The sequence below is a fragment of the Scyliorhinus torazame genome, chromosome 4 (assembly GCF_047496885.1).
Source record: "Scyliorhinus torazame isolate Kashiwa2021f chromosome 4, sScyTor2.1, whole genome shotgun sequence".
NCBI classification, from domain to species: domain Eukaryota; kingdom Metazoa; phylum Chordata; class Chondrichthyes; order Carcharhiniformes; family Scyliorhinidae; genus Scyliorhinus; species Scyliorhinus torazame.
Genome location: NC_092710.1, coordinates 369,935,381 through 369,963,377, shown reverse-complemented (window position 1 = coordinate 369,963,377; position 27,997 = coordinate 369,935,381). Strand labels below are relative to the sequence as shown.

The 27,997-nt window shown below is 58.2% G+C and overlaps 1 protein-coding gene across 1 annotated transcript; it reads left to right on the top strand.

The window, feature by feature from the left end:
• The first annotated feature begins 23 nt into the window (after positions 1-23).
• LOC140411236 (uncharacterized) lies at positions 24-26,324 on the top strand. The gene is made up of 4 exons (XM_072500349.1): positions 24-234; positions 12,691-12,820; positions 19,582-19,756; positions 24,198-26,324. Exons 1-4 carry the CDS (start codon positions 103-105, stop codon positions 24,418-24,420), a joined length of 660 nt encoding a protein of 219 aa, XP_072356450.1. The 5' UTR covers positions 24-102; the 3' UTR covers positions 24,421-26,324.
• Positions 26,325-27,997: the final 1,673 nt, after the last annotated feature.

Genomic DNA, 27,997 nt, shown 5'->3' with positions numbered 1-27,997 from the left:
AACTGTATAAAAATCCCTGAGCTCTCTGCTCAAACTGCAGATCGAGCTGAAGGTGCTGAGGGTCATTCAGTGAATTCACCAGTGACCTGTACCGACACCAAGATGCTGCGAATCTTCTTAACCGTGTCTGTCCTCTTCTGGAACCAACTCGCTGCACAGGATGCGGTAGACGAGGTGATCGGGGTCTGTGGAGAAAATGACTGCCTGAAACCCGCAGTATTCATTCAGGAAAAGGTAAGGATAATTAGAACAAGAATAATCTTTATTAGTGTCACAGGTAGGCTGACATTAACACTGCAATGTAGTTACTGTGAAAAGCCCCTAGTCGCCACATTCTGGCGCCTGTTCGGGTCACAGAGGGAGAATTCAGAATGTCCAATTCACCTAATGGCACGTTTTTCGGGACTTGTGGGAGGAAACCGGAGCGCCCGGAGGAAACCCACGCAGACACAGGGAGAACGTACAGACAGTGTGCCAAGTCGGGAATCGAACCTGGGACCCTGGCGCTGTGAAGCAACTGTGCTAACCACTGTGCTACCGTGCTGCCCTTCAGAGTTTACTGCATTCTGTAACATTCGTACCAATGGAAATTATTTAATGCCTGTGTTATTGGGTCGAGTCCCCTTTACTCTCTTTACTGTCAAACATCTGTCTGACTCAGTCAGGGAGGGTTGTCAATGCTGAGTGTGTGAACTGGAATAAACAGTGAAATATCTGCCCCGGGCGGTTCACACATCCCGGGACCCGGCACTCACACAGTTAATGATTTCTAAATTCAAGGCTGGGATCAGGAAAGTATTCTGAGGGACAGAATCTATCTGTACTTTAGACACGGATTAATCAGGGATAGTCAGCGTGGAAGGTCTTTCTTGACAAACACAGTTGAATTATTTGAGGCGGTGAGCAGGAGTGTTGATAAGGGGAATGCATTTGGAGTGGTCGATATGGGCTTTAGCCAGGCTTTTGATAGGGTCCCTCGTGGCAGACTGGTCCAGTCAGGGCCCTTGGGACCAAGGCAAAGAGACACATTGGACCCACAATTGGCTGAGAGGCAGGAAGCTGAGGGTGGTGGAGGGATGATTCTGTGACTGGGAGGGCTGGATTCTGCGGCCCGGGATATCCGGGATGTGTTCCCCAATGGGACGGAGAATTGGGATAACATTGGGATTGGTGACAACGGGAACGCGATGCTCTGACCCCTCAGTGACGGTGGGAACGGGTTCCATGTCGCACGCCAGCGGGAGCATAAATAAATGGGAATGGATGGGAATGACCCCTTTGCTCTGCACTCCCGGGATTCTCTCTCCCCGGGAGTCACATCGGAGCGTTTGCCCCATTGGTGAGGCCCACCACACCTGGGCCGAGATAGTAGTGACCAACTGAGCCCATCCACAGCCCCCCCCCCATCAGCCCTCACCCTCCCTCCCCACCGCACAGCCCCCCCCATCATCCCACACCGTCTCTCCCCACCACACCGCACAGCCCCCCCCATCATCCCACACCCTCACTCCCCACCACACTGCACAGCCCCCCCCCCAATCAGCCCTCACCCTCCCTCCCCACCACACCGCACAGCCCCCCCCCATCATCCCACACCCTCACTCCCCACCACACTGCACAGCCCCCCCCATCATCCCTCACCCTCTCTCCCCACCACACCGCACAGCCCCCTCATCATCCCTCACCCTCCCTCCCCACCACACTGCACAGCCCCCCCGCATCATCCCTCACCCTCTCTCCCCACCACACCGCACAGCCCCCCCCCATCATCCCTCACCCTCTCTCCCCACCACACTGCACAGCCCCACCCCATCAGCCCTCACCCTCCCTCCCCACCACACTGCACAGCCCCCCCATCACCCCTCACCCTCTCTCCCCACCACACCGCACACACACCCATCACCCCTCACCCTCTCTCCCCACCACACTGCACAGCCCCCCCCATCAGCCCTCACCCTCTCTCCCCACCACACCGCACAGCCCCCCCCCATCATCCCTCACCCTCCCTCCCCACCACACTGCACAGCCCCCCCATCACCCCTCACCCTCCTGCCCCACCACACACCACAGTCCCCCCCCATCATCCCTCACCCTCCCTCCCCACCACACTGCACAGCTCCCCCCCCCATCAGCCCTCACCCTCCCTCCCCACCACACTGCACAGCCCCCCCATCACCCTCTCTCCCCACCGTACCGCACAGCCCCCCCCATCAGCCCTCACCCTCCCTCCCCACCACACCGCACAGCCCCCCCCATCACCCCTCACCCTCCCTCCCCACCACACTGCACAGCCCCCCCCATCACCCCACACGCTCTCTCCCCACCACACCGCACAGCCCCCCCCATCACCCCTCACCCTCCCTCCCCACCACACTGCACAGCCCCCCCCCCATCACCTACACCCTCCCTCCCCACCACACTGCACAGCCCCCCCCCATCACCCCACACGCTCTCTCCCCACCACACCGCACAGCCCCCCCCATCACCCCTCACCCTCCTTCCCCACCACACTGCACAGCCCCCCCCCATCACCCCTCACCCTCCTTCCCCACCACACTGCACAGCCCCCCCATCACCCCTCACCCTCCTTCCCCACCTCACCGCACAGCCCCCCCATCACCCCTCACCCTCCCACCCCACCACACCGCACAGCCCCCCCATCACCCCTCACCCTCCTTCCACACCACACTGCACAGCCCCCCCCACACCCTTCACCCTCCCTCCCCACCACACCGCACAGCCCCCCCCCCATCATCCCTCACCCTCCTTCCCCACCACACTGCACAGCCCCCCCATCACCCCTCACCCTCCCTCCCCACCACACTGCACAGCCCCCCCATCATACCTCACCCTCCCTCCCCACCACACCGCACAGCCCCCCCACATCATCCCTCACCCTCTCCCCCCACCACACCGCACAGCCCCCCCCAACATCCCTCACCCTCTCTCCCCACCACACCGCACAGCCCCCCCCCATCACCCCTGACCCTCTCCCCCCACCACACCGCACAGCCCCCCCCCAACATCCCTCACCCTCTCTCCGCACCACACCGCACAGCCCCCCCCAACATCCCTCACCCTCTCTCCCCACCACACCGCACAGCCCCCCCATCATCCCTCACCCTCTCTCCCCACCACACCGCACAGCCCCCCCCAACATCCCTCACACTCCCTCCCCACCACACCGCACAGCCCCCCCATCATCCCACACCCTCCCTCCCCACCACACCGCACAGCCCCCCCATCATCCCTCACCCTCCCTCCCCACCACACTGCACAGCCCCCCCCCATCACCCCTGACCCTCTCTCCCCACCACACCGCACAGCCCCCCCCATCACCCTTCACCCTCCCTCCCCACCACACTGCACAGCCCCCCCCCATCACCCCTCACCCTCTCACCCCACCACACCGCACAGCCCCCCCCCCCATCATCCCTCACCCTCCTTCCCCACCACACCGCACAGGCCCCCCCATCACCCCTCACCCTCCTTCCCCACCACACTGCACAGCCCCCCCATCATCCCTCACCCTCCCTCCCCGCCACACCGCACCCCCCCCATCATCCCTCACCCTCCCTCCCCACCACACTGCACAGCCCCCCCATCACCCCTCACCCTCCCTCCCCGCCACACCGCACAGCCCCCCCATCACCCCTCACCCTCCTTCCCCACCACACTGCACAGCCCCCCCATCATCCCTCACCCTCCCTCCCCGCCACACCGCACCCCCCCCCATCATCCCTCACCCTCCCTCCCCACCACACCGCACAGCCCCCCCATCATCCCTCACCCTCCCTCCCCGCCACACCGCACCCCCCCCCATCATCCCTCACCCTCCCTCCCCACCACACCGCACAGCCCCCCCATCATCCCTCACCCTCCCTCCCCGCCACACCGCACCCCCCCCCATCATCCCTCACCCTCCCTCCCCGCCACACCGCACAGCCCCCCCATCATCCCTCACCCTCCTTCCCCACCACACTGCACAGCCCCCCCCCATCATCCCTCACCCTCCCTCCCCACCACACTGCACAGCCCCCCCCCATCATCCCTCACCCTCCCTCCCCACCACACTGCACAGCCCCCCCCATCATCCCTCACCCTCCCTCCCCACCACACTGCACAGCCCCCCCCCATCATCCCTCACCCTCCCTCCCCACCACACTGCACAGCCCCCCCCATCATCCCTCACCCTCCCTCCCCACCACACTGCACAGCCCCCCCATCACCCCACACCCTCTCTCCCCACCACACCGCACAGCCCCCTCCCATCACCCATCACCCTCCCTCCCCACCACACTGCACAGCCCCCCCCATCAGCCCTCACCCTCTCTCCCCACCACAGCGCACAGCCCCCCCATCACCCCACACCCTCTCTCCCCACCACACTGCACAGCCCCCCCCCATCATCCCTCACCCTCCCTCCCCACCACACTGCAGAGCCCCCCCCCATCACCCCTCTCCCTCTCTCCCCACCACACTGCACAGCCCCCCCATCATCCCACACCCTCCCTCCCCACCACACTGCACAGCCCCCCCATCATCCCACAGCCTCCCTCCCCACCACACCGCACAGCCCCCCCCATCATCCCGCACCCTCCCTCCCCACCACACTGCACAGCCCCCCCATCATCCCTCACCCTCTCTCCCCACCACACCGCACAGCCCCCCCCCCATCACCCCTCACCCTCCCTCCCCACCACACCGCACAGCCCCCCCCATCACCCCTCACCCTCTCTCCCCACCACACTGCACAGCCCCCCCCATCACCCCTCACCCTCTCTCCCCACCACACCGCACAGACCCGCCCATCATCCCACATCCTCCCTCCCCACCACACCGCACAGTCCCCCCCATCATCCCTCACCCTCCTTCCCCACCACACTGCACAGCCCCCCCATCACCCCTCACCCTCCCTCCCCACCACACTGCACAGCCCCCCCCCATCAACCCTCACCCTCTCTCCCCACCACACCGCACAGCCCCCCCCATCATCCCTCAACCTCCCTCCCCACCAAACCGCACAGCCCCCCCCATCACCCCTCACCCTCCCTCCCCACCATACTGCACAGCCCCCCCCATCACCCCTCACCCTCTCTCCCCACCACACCGCACAGCCCCCCCCATTACCCCTCACCTTCCTTCCCCACCACACTGCACAGCCCCCCCCATCATCCCTCACCCTCCCTCCCCACCACACCGCACAGCCCCCCCCATTACCACTCACCCTCCTTCCCCACCACACTGCACAGCCCCCCCATCATCCCTCACCCTCCTTCCCCACCACACTGCACAGCCCCCCCCATCATCCCACACCCTCCTTCCCCACCACACTGCACAGCGCCCCCCCATCACCCCTCACCCTTCCTCCCCACCACACCGCACAGCCCCCCCCATCACCCCTCACCCTCCTTCCCCACCACACCGCACAGCTCCCCCATCACCCCTCACCCTCCTTCCCCACCACACCGCACAGCCCCCCCATCATCCCTCACCCTCCTTCCCCACCACACCGCACAGCCCCCCACATCATCCCTCACCCTCCCTCCCCACCACACTGCACAGCCCCCCCATCACCCCTCACCCTCTCTCCCCACCACACCGCACAGCCCCCCCTCCATCATCCCTCACACTCCCTCCCCACCACACCACACAGCCCCCCCCCCATCATCCCTCACCCTCCCTCCCCACCACACTGCACAGCCCCCCCCATCACCCCTCACCCTCCCTCCCCACCACACTGCACAGCCACCCCATCATCCCTCACCCTCCTTTCCCACCACACCGCACAGCCCCACCCCCATCACCCCTCACCCTCCTTCCCCACCACACTGCACAGCCCCCCCCATCACCCCTCACCCTCCCTCCCCACCACACTGCACAGCCACCCCATCATCCCTCACCCTCCTTTCCCACCACACTGCACAGCCCCCCCATCACCCCTCACCCTCCCTCCCCACCACACTGCACAGCCCCCCCCATCATCCCTCACCCTCCCTCCCCACCACACCGCACAGCTCCCCCCCCATCATCCCTCACCCTCCCTCCCCACCACACCGCACAGCCCCCCCCCCATCATCCCTCACCCTCGCTCCCCACCGCACCGCACAGCCCCCGCCATCACCCCTCCCCCTCCCTCCCCACCACACCGCACAGCCCCCCCATCATCCCTCACCCTCTCTCCCCACCACACTGCACAGCCCCCCCATCACCCCTCACCCTCTCTCCCCACCACACCGCACAGCCCCCCCATCACCCCTCACCCTTCCTCCCCACCACACTGCACAGCCCCCCCCATCACCCCTCACCCTCTCTCCCCACCACACCGCACAGCCCCCCCCCCATCATCCCTCACCCTCCTTCCCCACCACACCGCACAGCCCCCCCCCATCACCCCTCACCCTCCTTCCCCACCACACCGCACAGCCCCCCCATCATCCCTCACCCTCCTTCCCCACCACACCGCACAGCTCCCCCCCCATCACCCCTCACCCTCTCTCCCCACCACACCGCACAGCCCCCCCCCATCATCCCTCACCCTCCTTCCCCACCACACCGCACAGCCCCCCCCCATCACCCCTCACCCTCCTTCCCCACCACACCGCACAGCCCCCCCCATCACCCCTCACCCTCTCTCCCCACCACACCGCACAGCCCCCCCATCATCCCTCACCCTCCTTCCCCACCACACCGCACAGCCCCCCCCCCATCATCCCTCACCCTCCCTCCCCACCACACCGCACAGCCCCCCCCATCACCCCTCACCCTCCCTCCCCACCACACCGCACAGCCCCCCCCATCACCCCTCACCCTCTCTCCCCACCACACCGCACAGCCCCCCCCCATCATCCCTCACCCTCTCTCCCCAGCACACCGCACAGCCCCCCCATCACCCCTCACCCTCCCTCCCCACCACACCGCACAGCGCCCCCACATCATCCCTCACCCTCCCTCCCCACAACACTGCACAGCCCCCCCCATCATCCCTCACCCTCTCTCCCCACCACACCGCACAGCCCCCCCCATCATCCCTCACCCTCCCTCCCCACCACATCGCACAGCCCCCCCATCAACCCACACCCTCCCTCCCCACCGCACCGCACAGCCCCCCCCATCACCCCTCACCCTCCCTCCCCACCACACCGCACAGCCCCCCCCCCATCACCCCTCACCCTCTCTCCCCACCACACCGCACAGCCCCCCCATCACCCCTCACCCTTCCTCCCCACCACACTGCACAGCCCCCCCCATCACCCCTCACCCTCTCTCCCCACCACACCGCACAGCCCCCCCCCATCATCCCTCACCCTCCTTCCCCACCACACCGCACAGCCCCCCCCCATCACCCCTCACCCTCCCTCCCCACCACACCGCACAGCCCCCCCCCATCACCCCTCACCCTCCTTCCCCACCACACCGCACAGCCCCCCCCCCATCATCCCTCACCCTCCTTCCCCACCACACCGCACAGCCCCCCCCCATCACCCCTCACCCTCTCTCCCCACCACACTGCACAGCCCCCACATCATCCCTCACCCTCCCTCCCCACCACACCGCACAGCCCCCCCCCATCATCGCTCACCCTCCCTCCCCACCACACTGCACAGCCCCCACATCATCCCACACCCTCCCCCCCCACCACACTGCACAGCCCCCCCCATCACCCCTCACCCTCTCTCCCCACCACACCGCACAGCCCCCCCCCATCATCCCTCACCCTCGCTCCCCACCGCACCGCACAGCCCCCGCCATCACCCCTCACCCTCCCTCCCCACCACACTGCACAGCCCCCCCCATCACCCCTCACCCTCTCTCCCCACCACACCGCACAGCCCCCCCCATCAGCCCTCACCCTCCTTCCCCACCACACCGCACAGCTCCCCCCCCATCACCCCTCACCCTCTCTCCCCACCACACCGCACAGCCCCCCCCATCATCCCTCACCCTCCTTCCCCACCACACCGCACAGCCCCCCCCCATCACCCCTCACCCTCCTTCCCCACCACACCGCACAGCCCCCCCCATCACCCCTCACCCTCTCTCCCCACCACACCGCACAGCCCCCCCCATCACCCCTCACCCTACTTCCCCACCACACCGCACAGCTCCCCCCCCATCATCCCTCACCCTCCCTCCCCACCACACCGCACAGCCCCCCCATCAACCCACACCCTCCCTCCCCACCGCACCGCACAGCCCCCCCCATCACCCCTCACCCTCTCTCCCCACCACACTGCACAGCCCCCCCCCATCACCCCTCACCCTCCTTCCCCACCACACCGCACAGCTCCCCCCCCATCATCCCTCACCCTCCCTCCCCACCACACCGCACAGCCCCCCCATCAACCCACACCCTCCCTCCCCACCACACCGCACAGCCCCCCCATCACCCCTCACCCTTCCTCCCCACCACACTGCACAGCTCCCCCCATCACCCCTCACCCTCTCTCCCCACCACACCGCACAGCCCCCCCCCATCATCCCTCACCCTCCTTCCCCACCACACCGCACAGCCCCCCCCCATCACCCCTCACCCTCCCTCCCTACCACACCGCACAGCCCCCCCATCACCCCTCACCCTTCCTCCCCACCACACTGCACAGCTCCCCCCATCACCCCTCACCCTCTCTCCCCACCACACCGCACAGCCCCCCCATCATCCCTCACCCTCCCTCCCCACCACACCGCACAGCCCCCCCCCATCATCGCTCACCCTCCCTCCCCACCACACTGCACAGCCCCCACATCATCCCGCACCCTCCCTCCCCACCACACCGCACAGCCCCCCCCCATCATCGCTCACCCTCCCTCCCCACCACACTGCACAGCCCCCACATCATCCCTCACCCTCCCTCCCCACCACACCGCACAGCCCCCCCCCATCATCCCTCACCCTCCCTCCCCACCACACCGCACAGCCCCCCCCCCATCATCCCTCACCCTCCCTCCCCACCACACCGCACAGCCCCCCCCCCATCATCCCTCACCCTCTCTCCCCACCACACTGCACAGCCCCCCCCATCACCCCTCACCCTCTCTCCCCACCACACTGCACAGCCTCCCCCATCATCCCACACCCTCTCTCCACACCACACCGCACAGCCCCCCCCCCATCAACCATCACCCTCCCTCCCCACCACACTGCACAGCCCCCCCCATCATCCCTCACCCTCCCTCCCCACCACACTGCACAGCCCCCCCCCATCATCCCTCACCCTCTCTCCCCACCACACCGCACAGCCCCCCCCATCATCCCTCACCCTCCCTCCCCACCACACTGCACAGCCCCCCCCATTACCCCTCACCCTCTCTCCCCACCACACCGCACAGCCCCCCCCATCACCCCTCACCCTCTCTCCCCACCAGACTGCACAGCCCCCCATCACCCCTCAACCTCTCTCCCCACCACACCGCACAGCCCCCCCCATCACCCCTCAACCTCTCTCCCCACCAGACTGCACAGCCCCCCCATCACCCCTCACCCTCTCTCCCCACCACACTGCACAGCCCCCCCATCACCCCTCACCCTCTCTCCCCACCACACCGCACAGCCCCCCCCATCACCCCTCACCCTCCCTCCCCACCACACTGCACAGCACCCCCCCATCATCCCTCACCCTCCCTCCCCACCACACTGCACCCCCCCCCATCATCCCACACCCTCCCTCCCCACCACACCGCACAGCCCCCCCCCCATCATCCCACACCCTCCCTCCCCACCACACTGCACAGCCCCCCCCATCATCCCTCACACTCCCTCCCCACCACACCGCACAGCCCCCCCCATCACCCCTCACCCTCTCTCCCCACCACACCGCACAGCCCCCCCCATCACCCCTCACCCTCTCTCCCCACCACACTGCACAGCCCCCCCCATCATCCCTCACACTCCCTCCCCACCACACTGCACAGCCCCCCCCATCATCCCTCACCCTCTCTCCCCACCACACCGCACAGCCCCCCCCATCATCCCTCACCCTCTCTCCCCACCACACCGCACAGCGCCCCCCCCATCATCCCACACCCTCTCTCCCCACCACACCGCACAGCCCCCCCCCACCCACCCTCCGGACCACACGTCAGCCCTGACCCCTACCACCCACCACACAACACTGCCGCCCCCAACCCCCTGGTTTGAAACGGGACTCTCCTGACCCACACGTACAGGGGTGACCCATCCCCCTCCCCCCCACAGGGTCTCCTGTAATACGGGCAACACCCACAGAGACCCCTGTGATAGTGAGACCATCCCACAGAGACCCCTGTGATAGTGAGACCATCCCACAGAGACCCCTGTGATAGGAAGACACCCCCACAGACATCCCTGTGATAGGGAGACCCCCCCCACAGAGACTCCTGTGATAGGGAGACCCCCGCCACAGAGACCCCTGTGATAGGGAGACCCCCCCACAGAGACTCCTGTGATAGGGAGACCCCCCCACAGAGACTCCTGTGATAGGGAGACCCCCCCCACAGAGACTCCTGTGATAGGGAGACACCCCCACAGAGACCCCAGTGATAGGGAGACCCCCACAGATACCCCAGTGATAGGGAGACCCCCACAGAGACCCCAGTGATAGGGAGACACCCCCACAGACATCCCTGTGATAGGGAGACACCCCCACAGAGACTCCTGTGATAGGGAGACCCCCCCCACAGAGGCGCCTGTGATAGGGAGACACCCCCGACAGAGACCCCTGTCATAAGGGGACCCCCACCCCACGGAGACCGCTGTGATAGTGAGACACCCCCCCCCACAGACATCCCTGTGATAGGGAGACCCCCCCCCCACAGAGACTCCTGTGATAGGGAGCCCCCCCCACAGAGACCCCTGTGATAGGGAGACACCCCCCCATGGAGACCCCTGTGATAGGGAGACCCCCCCCCCCACAGAGACACCAGTGATAGTGAGACCCCCCCCCCCACAGAGACACCAGTGATAGGGAGACTCCCCCCACAGAGACCCCAGTGATAGGGAGACCCCCACAGATACCCCAGTGATAGGGAGACCCCCACAGAGACCCCAGTGATAGGGAGACCCCCCACAGAGATCCCTGTGATAGGGAGACCCCCCCCCAACAGGGACCCCTGTGATAGGGAGACCCCCCACGGAGACCACTCTGATAGGGAGAACACCCCACAGAGATCCCTGTGATAGAGAGACCCCCCCCACAGAGACCCCTGTGATAGGGAGACCCCCCCCCCCCGACAAAAACCCCTGTCATAAGGAGACCCCTCCCACAGAGACCTCTGTGATAGGGAGACCCCCCCCACAGAGACGCCAGTGATAGGGAGCCCCCCCCACAGAGACACCTGTGATAGGGAGATCCCAACAGGGACCCCTGTGATAGGGAGACCCCCCACGGAGACCACTCTGATAGGGAGAACCCCCCACAGAGATCCCTGTGATAGAGAGACCCCCCCCCCCCACAGAGACCCCTGTGATAGGGAGACCTACCCGATAAATACCCCTGTCATAAGGAGACCCCTCCCCCAAGAGACCCCAGTGGTAGGGAGACTCCCACAGAGACCCCTGTGATAGGTAGACCCCCGCACAGAGACCCCTGGGATAGGGAGACCCCACAGGGACTCCTGTAATTGGGGGGCACTAACTGACCCTGTTTGGACTGCTCTGAGCTTCCAGGCAGGGGTGGGTTCATCTTCTGTGTGTCTGTGGGGGGGGGGGGGGGTCTTTATGTGGGGAGTCACCTGTGGAGGGGATTCCTGCAGGAAGGGGGTCAAAATAGGGGGGTCACCCTATCACAGGGGTCTCTGTGGGGGTCTCCCTATCACAGGGGTCTCTGTGGGGGTCTCCCTATCACTGGGGTCTCTGTGGGGGTCTCCCTATCACAGGGGTCTCTGTGGGGGTCTCCCTATCACAGTGGTCTCTGTGGGGGTCTCCCTATCACTGGGGTCTCTGTGGGAGTCTCCCTATCACTGGGGTCTCTGTGGGGGGGGGTCTCCCTATCACAGGGGTCTCTGTGGGGGTCTCCCTATCACTGGGGTATCTGTGGGGGTCTCCCTATCACTGGGGTCTCTGTGGGGGGGGGTCTCCCTATCACAGGGGTCTCTGTGGGGGTCTCCCTATCACAGGGGTCTCTGTGGGGGTCTCCCTATCACTGGGGTCTCTGTGGGGGTCTCCCTATCACAGGGGTCTCTGTGGGGGTCTCCCTATCACAGTGGTCTCTGTGGGGTTCTCCCTATCACTGGGGTCTCTGTGGGAGTCTCCCTATCACTGGGGTCTCTGTGGGGGGGGGGGTCTCCCTATCACAGGGGTCTCTGTGGGGGTCTCCCTATCACTGGGGTATCTGTGGGGGTCTCCCTATCACTGGGGTCTCTGTGGGGGGGGGGTCTCCCTATCACAGGGGTCTCTGTGGGGGTCTACCTATCACAGGGGTCTCTGTGGGAGTCTCCCTATCACTGGGGTCTCTTGGGGGGGGGGTCTCCCTATCACAGGGGTCTCTGTGGGGGTCTCCCTATCACAGGGGTCTCTGTGGGGGTCTCCCTGTCACAGGGGACTCTGTGGGGGTCTCCCTGTCACAGGGGTCTCTGTGAGGGGGGGTCTCCCTATCACAGGACATGAATACTGCTCCCACACCTGGGAACCGAGGACAGTCCCCTCAACACTGATGTGTTTTGGTGCGAGTTCAGTTGTGCCACATGGTGATGGATTTTATTTTCTTGTTTTAGAATTACCTTGAGGTGCAATTCAAAGAACGCCGGAGGATTGAAACTGAAGTTGATGCCGTGGATATTAAAAGTGCGCTGGCGATCGGTCTGGACAAACTATTCAGTTATGCACGTTGTGGGAATGTTGCAGGTATGTCAGATGTTCCTTCAAAGTAACAACAGATTCGAAAACAGCCACTCACTCTTTAACCTGTCACGTTTGAAACTTTCTGTACAGACTGACACACTGAGCAAAGAATTGTCAATCCCAGAGCGTTCCGCGGTCACATGTGACCAGTGGGTTGAGGCGCTGTTTGGGCTACTTACACACATAGAAACAAACCGGGAAAATAGAAGCAGGAGGAGGCCATTCGGCCCTTCGAGCCTGCCCCGCCATTCATTCTGATCATGGCTGATCATCAAGTTCCCACCTTCCTCCCCTATCCCTTGAACCCTTTCGTCCCAAGATCAAATCTAATTCCTTCTTCAAATTCCACAGACTTCCCCCTCTCTGGGGCGAGGGTGAGATCCCCTCTTGTCGGAGTTGGTCATTGCCGGGCACTTGTGTGGCACGAATGTAACATCTTTGGAAAACCCTCTCCAAATCCAACTCTGGGGAGGCCGGAAGTCACGGGAATGAACTGGAAACAAATGCAAGGCTAAAATTCAACAGAGAAATGTTTAACGAATGGGGAAAGTGAAGAGAGGGTCCGTGCAATTAAATGGATCAGTCCAATAGAGCAATGAGACCGACCTCACTCACAGCTCTGTTAAAACCAGGGACCCCATTCTCCCAATTCTCTTAGTGCCAACTGGATGCGGTGAATCTGGTGGGAGCCAGACCGTCGAATACCCGCTGGTGTAAAATTCCGTTACAAGTCTCCCAATGGCGGGTTAATGGTGATGAAGGCTGGCGTGAACAGGGGGCTCTCGGTTCACCCGATATTTGAGGTGAATGCAACACTGCCACAGTGCTGCGCCGCTCCTGATGCATCGTTCACCACACTTCCTGCCCTCCGTCTCCATGCCCAGCTCGTCTTCATGGGCAGCACCGTGCTGCTGGACCCATGGACACGCCTGTGCCACCGTTTCCCGTTCAGTATTGTGCCAGGGCTGCGAGTACAGGAGTCTCCTTCTCCCCCTCCAGCAGCGACACACACCAGTGTCTATCTGGACAGCTCTGTGCTGTCTGTCCCTTCCAGCAGTGACACACACCAGTGTCTATCTGGACAGCTCTGTGCTGTCTGTCCCTTCCAGCAGTGAAACAAACCAGTGTCTATCTGGACAGCTCTGTGCTGTCTGTCCCTTCCAGCAGTGACACATACCAGTGTCTATCTGGACAGCTCTGTGCTGTCTGTCCCTTCCAGCAGTGACACACACCAGTGTCTATCTGGACAGCTCTGTGCTGTCTGTCCCTTCCAGCAGCGACACACACCAGTGTCTATCTGGACAGCTCTGTGCTGTCTCCCCCTTCCAGCAGTGACACACACCAGTGTCTATCTGGACAGCTCTGTGCTGTCTGTCCCTTCCAGCAGTGACACACACCAGTGTCTATCTGGACAGTTCTGTGCTGTCTGTCCCTTCCAGCAGTGACACACACCAATGTCTATCTGGACAGCTCTGTGCTGTCTGTCCCTTCCAGCAGTGACACACCCCAGTGTCTATCTGGACAGCTCTGTGCTGTCTCCCCCTTCCAGCAGTGACACACACCAATGTCTATCTGGACAGCTCTGTGCTGTCTGTCCCTTCCAGCAGTGACACACACCATTGTCTATCTGGACAGCTCTGTGCTGTCTGTCCCTTCCAGCAGTGACACACCCCAGTGTCTATCTGGACAGCTCTGTGCTGTCTGTCCCTTCCAGCAGTGACACTCACCAGTGTCTATCTGGACAGCCCTGTGCTGTCTGTCCCTTCCAGCAGTGACACACCCCAGTGTCTATCTGGACAGCTCTGTGCTGTCTGTCCCTTCCAGCAGTGACACACACCTGTGTCTATCTGGACAGCTCTGTGCTGTCTCCCCCTTCCAGCAGTGACACTCACCAGTGTCTATCTGGACAGCCCTGTGCTGACTGTCCCTTCCAGCAGTGACACACACCAGTGTCTATCTGGACAGCTCTGTGCTGTCTGTCCCTTCCAGCAGTGACACACACCAGTGTCTATCTGGAAAGCTCTGTGCTGCTTGTCCCTTCCAGCAGTGACACACACCAGTCTCTATCTGGACAGCTCTGTGCTGTCTGTCCCTTCCAGCAGTGACACACACCAGTGTCTATCTGGACAGCTCTGTGCTGTCTCCCCCTTCCAGCAGCGACACACACCAGTGTCTATCTGGACAGCTCTGTGCTGTCTGTCCCTTCCAGCAGTGACACTCACCAGTGTCTATCTGGACAGCTCTGTGCTGTCTGTCCCTTCCAGCAGTGACACACACCAGTGTCTATCTGGACAGCTCTGTTCTGTCTGTCACTTCCAGCAGTGACACACCCCAGTGTCTATCTGGACAGCTCTGTGCTGTCTGTCCCTTCCAGCAGTGACACACACCAGTGTCTATCTGGACAGCTCTGTGCTGTCTCCCCCTTCCAGCAGTGACACACACCAGTGTCTATCTGGAAAGCTCTGTGCTGCTTGTCCCTTCCAGCAGTGACACACACCAGTGTCTATCTGGAAGCTCTGTGCTGTCTGTCCCTTCCAGCAGTGACACACACCAGTGTCTATCTGGAAAGCTCTGTGCTGCTTGTCCCTTCCAGCAGTGACACACACCAGTCTCTATCTGGACAGCTCTGTGCTGTCTCCCCCTTCCAGCAGCGACACACACCAGTGTCTATCTGGACAGCTCTGTGCTGTCTGTCCCTTCCAGCAGTGACACACACCAGTGTCGATCTGGACAGCTCTGTGCTGTCTGTCCCTTCCAGCAGTGACACACACCAGTGTCGATCTGGACAGCTCTGTGCTGTCTGTCCCTTCCAGCAGTGACACACACAAGTGTCTATCTGGACAGCTCTGTGCTGTCTATCCCTTCCAGCAGTGACACACACCAGTGTCTATCTGGACAGCTCTGTGCTGTCTGTCCCTTCCAGCAGTGACACACACCAGTGTCTATCTGGACAGCTCTGTGCTGTCTGTCCCTTCCAGCAGTGACACACACCAGTGTCTATCTGGACAGCTCTGTGCTGTCTCTCCCTTCCAGCAGTGACACACACCAGTGTCTACCTGGACAGCTCTGTGCTGTCTCCCCCTTCCAGCAGTGACACACACCAGTGTCTATCAGGACAGCTCTGTGCTGCCTGTCCCTTCCAGCAGTGACACACACCAGTTTCTATCTGGACAGCTCTGTGCTGTCTGTCCCTTCCAGCAGTGACACACACCAGTGTCTATCTGGACAGCTCTGTGCTGTCTCCCCCTCCAGCAGTGACACATACCAGTGTCTATCTGGACAGCTCTGTGCTGTCCGTCCCTTCCAGCAGTGACACACACCAGTGTCTATCTGGACAGCTCTGTGCTGTCTGTCCCTTCCAGCAGTGTCACACACCAGGGTCTATCTGGACAGCTCTGTGCTGTCTGTCCCTTCCAGCAGTGACACACACCAGTGTCTATCTGGACAGCTCTGTGCTGTCTGTCCCTTCCAGCAGTGACACACACCAGTGTCTATCTGGACAGCTCTGTGCTGTCTCTCCCTTCCAGCAGTGACACACACCAGTGTCTATCTGACAGCTCTGTGCTGTCTCCCCCTCCAGCAGTGACACACACCAGTGTCTATCTGGACAGCTCTGTGCTCTCTGTCCTTTCCAGCAGTGACACACACCAGTGTCTATCTGGACAGCTCTGTGCTGTCTGTCCCTTCCAGCAGTGACACACACCAGTGTCGATCTGGACAGCTCTGTGCTGTCTCCCCCTTCCAGCAGTGACACACACCAGTGTCTATCTGGACAGCTCTGTGCTGTCTGTCCCTTCCAGCAGTGACACACACCAGTGTCTATCTGGACAGCTCTGTGCTGCCTGTCCCTTCCAGCAGTGACACACACCAGTGTCTATCTGGACAGCTCTGTGCTGTCTGTCCCTTCCAGCAGTGAAACACACCAGTGTCTATCTGGACAGCTCTGTGCTGTCTGTCCCTTCCAGCAGTGACACACACAAGTGTCTATCTGGACAGCTCTGTGCTGTCTATCCCTTCCAGCAGTGACACACACCAGTGTCTATCTGGACAGCTCTGTGCTGTCTGTCCCTTCCAGCAGTGACACACACCAGTGTCTATCTGGACAGCTCTGTGCTGTCTGTCCCTTCCAGCAGTGACACACACCAGTGTCTATCTGGACAGCTCTGTGCTGTCTGTCCCTTCCAGCAGTGACACACACCAGTGTCTATCTGGACAGCTCTGTGCTGTCTCCCCCTTCCAGCAGTGACACACACCAGTGTCTATCTGGACAGCTCTGTGCTGTCAGTCCCTTCCAGCAGTGACACACACCAGTGTCTATCTGGACAGCTCTGTGCTGTCTGTCCCTTCCAGCAGTGACACACACCAGTGTCTATCTGGACAGCTCTGTGCTGTCTGTCCCTTCCAGCAGTGACACACACCAGTGTCTATCTGGACAGCTCTGTGCTGTCTCCCCCTTCCAGCAGTGACACACACCAGTGTCTATCTGGACAGCTCTGTGCTGTCAGTCCCTTCCAGCAGTGACACACACCAGTGTCTATCTGGACAGCTCTGTGCTGTCTGTCCCTTCCAGCAGTGACACACACCAGTGTCTATCTGGACAGCTCTGTGCTGTCTGTCCCTTCCAGCAGTGACACACACCAGTGTCTATCTGGACAGCTCTGTGCTGTCTGTCCCTTCCAGCAGTGACACACACCAGTGTCTATCTGACAGCTCTGTGCTGTCTCCCCCTCCAGCAGTGACACACACCAGTGTCTATCTGGACAGCTCTGTGCTCTCTGTCCTTTCCAGCAGTGACACACACCAGTGTCTATCTGGACAGCTCTGTGCTGTCTGTCCCTTCCAGCAGTGACTCACACCAGTGTCGATCTGGACAGCTCTGTGCTGTCTGTCCCTTCCAGCAGTGACACACACCAGTGTCTATCTGGACAGCTCTGTGCTGTCTGTCCCTTCCAGCAGCGACACACACCAGTGTCTATCTGGACAGCTCTGTGCTGTCTCCCCCTTCCAGCAGTGACACACACCAGTGTCTATCTGGACAGCTCTGTGCTGTCTGTCCCTTCCAGCAGTGACACACACCAGTGTCTATCTGGACAGCTCTGTGCTGTCTGTCCCTTCCAGCAGTGACACACACCAGTGTCTATCTGGACAGCTCTGTGCTGTCTCCCCCTTCCAGCAGTGACACACACCAGTGTCTATCTGGACAGCTCTGTGCTGTCTGTCCCTTCCAGCAGTGACACACACCAGTGTCTATCTGGACAGCTCTGTGCTGTCTGTCCCTTCCAGCAGTGACACACACCAGTGTCTATCTGGACAGCTCTGTGCTGTCTGTCCCTTCCAGCAGCGACACACACCAGTGTCTATCTGGACAGCTCTGTGCTGTCTCCCCCTTCCAGCAGTGACACACACCAGTGTCTATCTGGACAGCTCTGTGCTGTCAGTCCCTTCCAGCAGTGACACACACCAGTGTCTATCTGGACAGCTCTGTGCTGTCTGTCCCTTCCAGCAGTGACACACACCAGTGTCTATCTGGACAGCTCTGTGACACTCAGCAGCCACCACAATAAAGGTACAAAGTTTGACCAGGAGAGGAGTATGAGGTGCGTTCTGGGGTCATGGGAGGGGGGGGGGGGGGGGTTTGGAGTGGGGGTGAACTAATGGCTTGACAAAGACGAGGGGGGTAATGTGGAAGGAGAGCTGTGCAACGGATGTGGAGGAGGTGTAAGGTCTCGTGTCGGCAGGGGGGGTTGTGGGGGTTGTAGGGCTCGGGGATAGGGAGGGGGGTGAGGGGGGTAGGGCTCGGGGGCAGGGAGGGGTGTGTGGGGAAGGGCCCGGGGGGGCAGGGAGTGGGGTGGTGTAGGGCTCAGGGGGCAGGGAGGGGGGGTGGTGTAGGGCTCTGAGGGCAGGGAGGGGAGTGTGGGGAAGGGCTCGGGGGGCAGGGAGGGGAGTGTGGGGAAGGGCTCGGGGGGGCAGGGAGGGGGGTGGTGTAGGGCTCAGGGGGCAGGGAGGGGGGGTGGTGTAGGGCTCTGAGGGCAGGGAGGGGAGTGTGGGGAAGGACTCGGGGGGCAGGGAGGGGGGTGGTGTAGGGCACTGGGGGCAGGGAAGGGGGGTGGTGTAGGGCTCGGAGGGCAGGGAGGGGGGGTGTCGTGTCGGTGTGCTGATGTGCATCACTGTAAACACACAAGGGGTTCATGTAAATACTCTGCAACTAAATAAACACTGGCGGGAGCTGACAGACATTCAACCAATAGGTCAGTGAGATAGGACACGTCCAATGAGCAGTCAAGACACCCAGACGTGGCACTACCACAAGGTACCCGTATAAAAGGACACTCAGAGAGACAGGGGCAGATCAGGAAGCATCACACTCACCGCATGGCTGAGAGCAGACTGGTTAGTTAGACTGAGTTACTATAGTAAGATGAGCAGGAGAGTCGAACTCAAGGAGGAGAATTGTTAACTGTTCAATAAATGTGTTAAACCATCTCCAAGTCTGAACCTTCCTTTGTCAGAGCCGACATCAAGGAAGCAGCTTATGCTACATGAAGAAGCAGAACACAACAGTCGGCACTCACACTGCGAGTGGGACCATGCTGGTCACATGCTGCTCTCCATTCGGGCAACTTGGGCATTTGCATATTCCCTTAAAGTGATATCACAACATTTTCCACATGTCACCAAAGTGACCCTGCCCCCTGACCTGTAACCTCTGACTATCTATCAGCTGATCACCCAGTTAAATGCTGTAACAGTGTCTCTGTCCACAGGTACTATTGTTCCTCTCTCTGCACCTTGGGGAGTTTTTGGATACGTGAAAAATGGCGAAATACAGCAGAGATTCCGAGTATTTCTTGTGATAGTTCCTCAAGTCATCAACCCGCCTCAACCAACAGATCCAACAGTTGAAATAGTAACAGCCCCTCCTGTTTGGTTCTATGGCAGGTGAGTTTAGTGACTGATATATTGTGATTGATGTTCCTTTCTGTCAGCTCTTGTATCAACATCAGCCCGGGGAGCAATTCTCCCATTTTGAGACTAAGTGCTATTTTGTGGGCAGGAGCGTGGGCAGGAACATGGGCAGGAACGAGGGCAGGAGCGTGGGCAGGAGTGTGGGCAGGAACATGGGCAGGAACGAGGGCAGGAGCGTGGGCAGGAGCAGGGGCATGAATGTGGGCAGGAATGTGGGCAGAAACGTGGGCAGGAGCTTGGGCAGGAACATGGGCAGGAGTGTGGGCAGGAACATGGGCAGGAACGTGGGCAGGTATGTGGGCAGGAACAAGGGCAGGACCGTGAGCAGGAGCGTGAGCAGGAGCGTGGGCAGGAGCAGGGGCAGGAATGTGGCCAGAAACGTGGACAGGAGCGTGGGCAGGAACGAGGGCAGGAACATGGGCAGGAATGTGGGCAGGAATGTGGGCAGAAATATGGGCAGGAGCGTGGGCAGAAATGAGGGCAGGAATGTGGGCAGAAACATGGGCAGGTGTGTGGGCAGGAATGTGGGCAGGAATGTGGGCAGGAATGTGGGCAGGAACATGGGCAGGAGCGTGGGCTGGAACATGGGCAGGAACGTGGGCAGGAGCATGGGCAGGAATGTGGGCAGAAACATGGTCAGGAACGTGAGCAGGAATGTGGGCAGATACATAGGCAGTAGCGTGGGCAGGAACATGGGCAGGAATGTGGGCAGGAGCATGGGCAGCTACAAGGGCAGGATTGAGGGCAGGAATGTGGGCAGGAACGCGGGCAGTACTGTGAGCAGGAGTGTGAGCAGGAACATGGACCGGAACGTGGGCAGGAGCGTGGGCATGAATGTGGGCAGAAATGTGGGCAGAAACAGGGGCAGGAGCGTGGGCAGGAATGTGGGCAGAGACATGGGCAGGTGTGTGGGCAGGAAAGTGGGCTGGAACATGGGCAGGAACGTGGGCAGAAACATGGGCAGGAATGTGGGCAGGAATGTGGGCAGAAACATGGTCAGGAACATGGGCAGGAATGTGGGCAGGAATGTGGGCAGGAAAGTGGGCAGGAGCATGGGCAGTACTGTGAGCAGGAGCGTGAGCAGGAACAAGGGCAGGAACGTGGGCAGGAGCGTGGACAGGAGCAGGGGCATGAATGTGGGCAGAAACAGGGGCAGGAGCGTGGGCAGGAACGTGGGCAGGAGCATGGGCAGGAACGTGGGCCGGAGTGTGGGGAGGAGCATGGGCATGAGCATGGGCAGGATTGAGCGCAGGAATGTGGGCAGGAACGTGGGCAGTAACATGGGCTGGAGCGTGGGCAGGAATGTGGGCAGCAACATGGGCAGGAATGTGGGCAGGAACATGGGCAGTAGCATGGGCAGCTACGTGGGCAGGAACATGGGCAGGAGCATGGGCAGGAATGTGGGCAGGAACGTGGGCAGGAGCATGGGCAGCTACATGGGCACGATTGAGGGCAGGAATGTGGGCAAGAACGTGGGCAGTACTGTGAGCAGGAGCGTGAGCAGGAGCAGGGGCATGAATGTGGGCAGCAACGTGGGCATGAGTGTGGGCAGGAACATGGGCAGGAATGTGGGCAGATATGTGGGCAGGATCACGGGCAGGACCGTGAGCAGGAGCGTGAGCAGGAACGTGAGCAGGAACGTGGGCAGGAGCGTGGGCAGGAGCGTGGACAGGAATGTGGGCAGGAGCGTGGGCAGGAGCATGGGCAGGAACGTGGGCAGTAACGTGGGCAGGAATGAAGGCAGAAATATGGGCAGGAGCGTGGTCAGAAATGAGGGCAGAAATGTGGGCAGAAACATGGGCAGGAGTGTGGGCAGGAATGTGGGCAGGAACGTGGGCAGGAGTGTGGGCAGGAAAGTGGGCAGGAGCGTGGGCAGAAACATGGGCAGGAACGTGGGCAGGAATGTGGGCAGGTGCGGGAGCAGGAGCGTGTGCAGGAATGTGGGCAGGAACATGGGCAGGAACATGAGCAGGCACATGTGATGGAACGTGGGCAGGAGCGTGAGCAGGAATATGGGCAGGACTGTGGGCAGGAGCATGTGCAGGAGCGTGGGCAGGAATGTGGGCAGGAACGTGGGCAGGAACATGGGCAGGCGCGTGTGTTGGAACGTGGGCAGGAGCGTGGGCAGGAACGTGGGCAGAAACGTGAGCAGGAGTGTGAGCAGGAGCATGAGCAGTTGCGTGAGCAGGCGAGTGATCAGGAGCGTGAGCAGGAGAGTGAGCAGGAGAGTGGGCAGGAATGTGGGCAGAAATGTGGGCAGGAACAAGGGCAGGAATATGGTCAGAAATGTGGGCAGGAACATGGGTAGCAACGTGAGTAGCAACGTGGGCAGGAATGAGGGCATAAATGTGGGCAGGTACATGGGCAGGTAAATGGGCAGGAACATGGGCATGAACGAGGGCAGGAACATGGGTAGCAACATGGGTAGCAACATGGGCAGGAATGTGGGCAGGAAAGTGGGCAGGAAAGTGGGCAGGAAAGTGGGCAAGAAAGTGGGCAGGAACGTGGCCGCTTGCCGGAAAACACTCTGAAGCTTCCCACCCATCATTAATTATTCCCCTGGGTGTTTTCCGCTGTTTTCAGCAGTGGGTCAGGCCTGGATGGTGTGTAGTCCGCCCTCCTGCCCGGGTGTCATATTGAAAAGATGTCCAACAACACTGAGCCATGTTGACAAAAGAAGGTGGACCTCCTGAAAATGCAGATCGATTTCCAGCAACATTGGTCACCCAGAAACAGGCCAGCAGAAGGACCCCCTCCAGAACACATGATACGGAAGATCCATGGTCCCAATCTCCCCCAACCCACTGCTGTGGTGCTCCAGGGTCCAGGGTTGTGGGCGCTCTCCATCCTCAACTCTGTGGGCAGCGCCAGGCATCCTGACTTTGGCACACTACATTGTGAAGAATGTTTCTCACACTGGCGTTTTTCCCGCCGGAATGGCAGAGAATCGATCCTGGGCGGGCACCCCGAGGTCCCTCTGCTACTGCACTCTCTTTAGATCTGAGCCATTAAGTCTGGATAGACTCTCTCCACCCTTTCTGTAAAATGCATCACCTCACATTTCTCTGTGTTAAACTCTATCTGCCACTTGTCTGCCCATTTGGCCAGCTTCTCGATGATCTTACCCCAGCTGGGGACTAAATCAGTCTTCTTCAAACTTTTTTTCCGGGGACCCATTTTTACCAACCGGCCGACCTTCGGGACCCAGGCCAGCCGACCTTCGCGAACCATGCCGGCCGACATTCGCGACCCACGCTGGCCGACCTTCGTGACCCGCGTCGGCCGACCTTCGTGACCCATGCCGGCCAAACTGCGCGAGCCACCATTTTCTCTTCCCTTGTTTGCTGCTGATAAAAATGGAGGAAATGGTTTTGGGTCCCTTTGGCCCTCGTACGCGCTCCTCCAATGGAATCTGTTGGATGAAGGTGAAGCCTTCCGGTGTGGGAAAGTATGGAGTCTCCATCTGTCCAAAATTCCGCACATTTTTCCTGTAAAATTTGATCAAATAAACCCCCCCCACCCGAACTTGTAAAAATAAAAAAAAATTAAAAGAATAAAATAAATGAAAAAAAAAATTAAATGAATAAAACCCCCCCGGACTTGTAAAACAAAAAGCTGCGACCGTTTAAAAAAAAAACGTCCGCACTGCACATGATCGCCATCGATCTGACACGCATGCACAGTGCATCGATCTGACACGCATGCACAGTGCATCGATCTGACACGCATGCACAGTGCATCGATCTGACACGCATGCACAGTGCATCGATCTGACACGCATGCACAGTGCATCGATCTGACACGCATGCACAGTGCATCGATCTGACACGCATGCACAGTGCATCGATCTGACACGCATGCACAGTGCATCGATCTGACACGCATGCACAGTGCATCGATCTGACACGCATGCACAGTGCATCGATCTGACACGCATGCACAGTGCATCGATCTGACACGCATGCACAGTGCATCGATCTGACACGCATGCACAGTGCATCGATCTGACACGCATGCACAGTGCATCGATCTGACACGCATGCACAGTGCATCGATCTGACACGCATGCACAGTGCATCGATCTGACACGCATGCACAGTGCATCAATCTGACACGCATGCACAGTGCATCGATCTGACACGCATGCACAGTGCATCGATCTGACACGCATGCACAGTGCAGCCGCTTTTTTTTAACATGTTTGCAGCCATTTTGACGGCCGCTTGCAGCCGGCGTGATTAACAGTCGCGGTCGCTCCCCCGAGTTTGACAATGCCTGGAATAACTGACTGGCGGAGGCGACTCAATGGGCTGAATGGTCAACTCCTGTCCCTGTTGTCCTGGCAACCGACTTTCCAAACAGGATTTGTCAGGAGGGTAAAAATTTAATTCCTCTGTTCTTAATTCTGTTGCAGGGCTTTTGACACGAAAGTTGATGAACAGCAAATGGAAGAGCACCTGTTTCAACTAATGAAGGATCTGGAACAGGACAACCAATCCTTCGATAGCACATATTTCATCATGGATATTTTTACCATAGGAGGGCTAATGGGAATGGGTTTTGAAAAGACGGGAGAATCAAGGTTTTCTGGAAGGTTCTGCTGCAGTTCTGAACATGAAACAGTGAGATATGCTTAACTCTATTCTAAAACTGTTTAACTTTCCATTGGGTTTAATCTGGAATACTGAGCATAGTTTTAATCTCCTTACCTCAAGACGGTTATATTTAACTTTGAGGGAACGCAATGTCTGTTCATCAGACAGGTTACGTATATGTGTCAATATTGGCATTTTGGACAATTCCACCAATGTCCATCTCCAAATCCCTGTGACCCTGTTTAGAAATATTGCCCTCTACTGGCAGTTCGTAATTATGACTCCCACACACACACTGCAGCATTTATTCTAGATTCAAAATTATTCAGCGACATTCATATCAACAGTGAACATTTCTTCCTCATTTCCACACACTGTCCCATTGATTATTTAACTCAATGGTTCTAAACAATGTTCTTTTCTGAACCAGTTTCTCCCCACATTGTCCGGTCATCTTGGTTCTCACCTGGGGGTGGACAGTTTTGTCTGCCTCAAAATTAAATAAAAACAGAGACTCTTCAATCCGCTCCACCATTCAGGAAGATCATGGCTGATCTTCGACCTTAACTCCACCTTCCCACACTGTCCCTCGAGTGTGTAATCTGTCTGATAAACAGGGAATGCACTCCCACTAAACCCGGATCATCCACCCTTAACTAAGGAGCCCAAACATCACCACATCATATTCTACCTGCCATGTTCTTAACCACTCACTTAACCAACCAAATGTGGAGCAAACACGTGATCGTCCACCCACACGTTAACCGTACATGTGACTCCAGCCCTGATATATTTGACTGTCTCTGAGTCCCGCCTGCTCTATTTCCCCTTAATATTATTTATAATTCGGTTTCCCTTCAACACCTGAAATTCATTGATGAACACGTCTCCACACTGCACAGATACAGGGCAAAACTCAATTGTACCGGGTGGTGGGCCCTCTATTGGGGAACGGAGATTAATCACTGCACTAATTTGCTTTTTCTGTAATCTTGCTTTCAATGAATTGTGAGACTGAGACTGAGATGGTCCGACTGTCAGATATAGTTCCAGAATTTTCTATCTTCACACAGCCATGGAATATATTCATATTTATCCATCATACTGCCCAGAATGTTTCAAGTTGATGTGAAAAGAGTTGGGATTTGTTACAGAGCACAGAGTATTGAAGCTGTTAAATGTGAAATCATGGAGTGATCAGATGTGGGACTGTTCCTGGGCTCTCTCACTCGGAGTTAGTTCCAGATGGAATTATTTAATTACAAGGGAATGTTTAAACTGTAAAGAGACAGTGTGTTCACCATTTGTAAAATAATGAGATTTTCATCACATCATCGGGAAGATTTTGCTTCAATGTTTGAATAGTTCTGTGTCCTGTGCTCTGAAATATAATGGGAATGGAACATATAACAGACTGTGTGGAATAGACACTGGACACTGTAGGAAGAACACGTCACTCACTGGAGAAACCTGCTAATGGAGACAACACCCTGTGTGGGCAGTAAAATATTCCCTTTTCCTGCCAGTCCTGAGAATCAAACACTGGACATTGTGGTGGGGATGATTAAAAAGGTTGTTTCTCAACCCGGTTTGGTCTGACTCAGATCAGTCCAAGTTCAGGAAACAGATGGGCCCAGGTCAGGAAAGTGAAAGTGGGAGTTTTGTGACCCAGGTGTGAAGCAGCTTAAAACTGGTCCTTAAACCGGAGAAAGAATCCCAGTTTAAAATTTGAATCCAGAGACTGAAGGTGGAATAAAGTTTCCATTCAGATCTCCTCAAACCCACACTGGGAGCTGACTTTGGGAATATCGACAGACTGAATCTGTGACTGAGAAAATGATCGATTCAGATCTGACTCCCGTTAACAGGTGACCCATTCACAGGTTTGTCTGGTGCAGTAAATAATCCATCGTCTTCTAGTCTTTGTTTGTCTTTTGTTTTTCAAACTGCTGGGAATGGATTCTCACTGTGAAATAAAGAGGGTGATGCATTTACACATTTGGTCTCGTGTTAGATTCTTCCTCACAAACAACTCTGAGTCAATGATCACATCACTAGTTTCATATCAGATAAACTCTCCACATTTCAGTGAAATGATTCTGTGAAGATGTTGAGGTGTAAAGTTAAAGAATGAAGAGGCAGAGAGTAATTCATTGGGAGATGTGACAATTGGAGAGTGGAAACATTCTCTCCACATCCACTCTATCCAGGCCTCACAGTATCCTGTAAGTTTCAATAAGATCCCTCCTCATCCTTCTAAACTCCAACAAGTACAGACCCAGAGTCCTCAACCGTTCCTCATACGACAAGCTCTTCATTCCAGGGATCATTCTTGTGAACCTCCTCTGGACCCTTTCCAAGGCTCCAGCACATCCTTCCTTAGATACAGGGCCCAAAACTGCTCACAATACTCCAAATGGGGTCTGACCAGAGCCTTATACAGCCTCAGAAGTACATCCCTGCTCTTTAGCCCTCTTGACATGAATGCGAACATTGCATTTGCCTTCCTAACTGCCGACTGAACCTGCACATTAACCTTAAGAGAATCGTGAACAAGGACTCCCAAGTCCCTTTGTGCTTCTGACTTCCTGAGCATCTCCCCATTTAGAAAATAGTCTATTGTTATGGGTCAGGGTTTAGGGAACCCCAAAGTGTATCATGGAGTTCACCTGACCCACAACCATTAATAGATTGTGGTATGGGGAGCACACGGCCCACTCTACAGGCATGGTACAGCAGAAATGGAAAAGGATTTTTAAAAGCAAAACAATGATTATTGTATGAACTCAAGTTAACCTTTCTAAAACAAACAGTGAACATCTTAGCAGCCAGTAAATCAACCCCCCCCCCCAAAGAATACAACACTAAGTAACCCTACAAGCTGCCTTTTGACATTCAAAAGACTTAACAAACCTTCAAACAGGAGCACATTAGGTTTACATTCAATATTGAGACCTTTTACAATTCTGGGTTCACCAAATGATTCATAGATAGTCTTTGGATGGCAGACTTCAGATGCAGCTCACTGAAAATACACAGACACAGCCAAGTTTTTTCTCAAACTGAATCTAAAAAGCAGAAGTAGAGCTCAGCTCCACCCACACTCTGACATCACTCCAGTAACATGAGCAGATACATTTCTTAAAGGTACATTTCTTCAAAACTCATTACTTGAAGGCACTCTCACATGACACCTCCCCCCAAGAATAAAAAAATAAACCATGAACTTCAAGATGGTTTCATTTTTCACCTTTGCACTATCCTTTAAGAAATGCACACTGTAAATACACTTTTCGTTTAAAAAAAAAAACAACACACTCAAACAGGTATAATAATATAGTCCATTTTTTTTTCGTTCTTCTTCCTCCAACTGAAATCTTTCTCGATTGACAGTCCCTTTGAACAAGAAGGTCTCTGCACGATCTGTCCATTTCTCTATGCCTCAGCATTTCTGTTTAAAGTCAGATACTTTAGTTCAATCTGAACACAGAGTCCCTTGTAATTCTCCAACACAGGAGCATTGGTTATTACAGCTTTCAGGCAGTCAAATGCCTGTTGAAAGTCCGCTGTCCATTGAAATTTTTCACGTTTCTTACGCAAGTCCATCAGTGGAGCAATC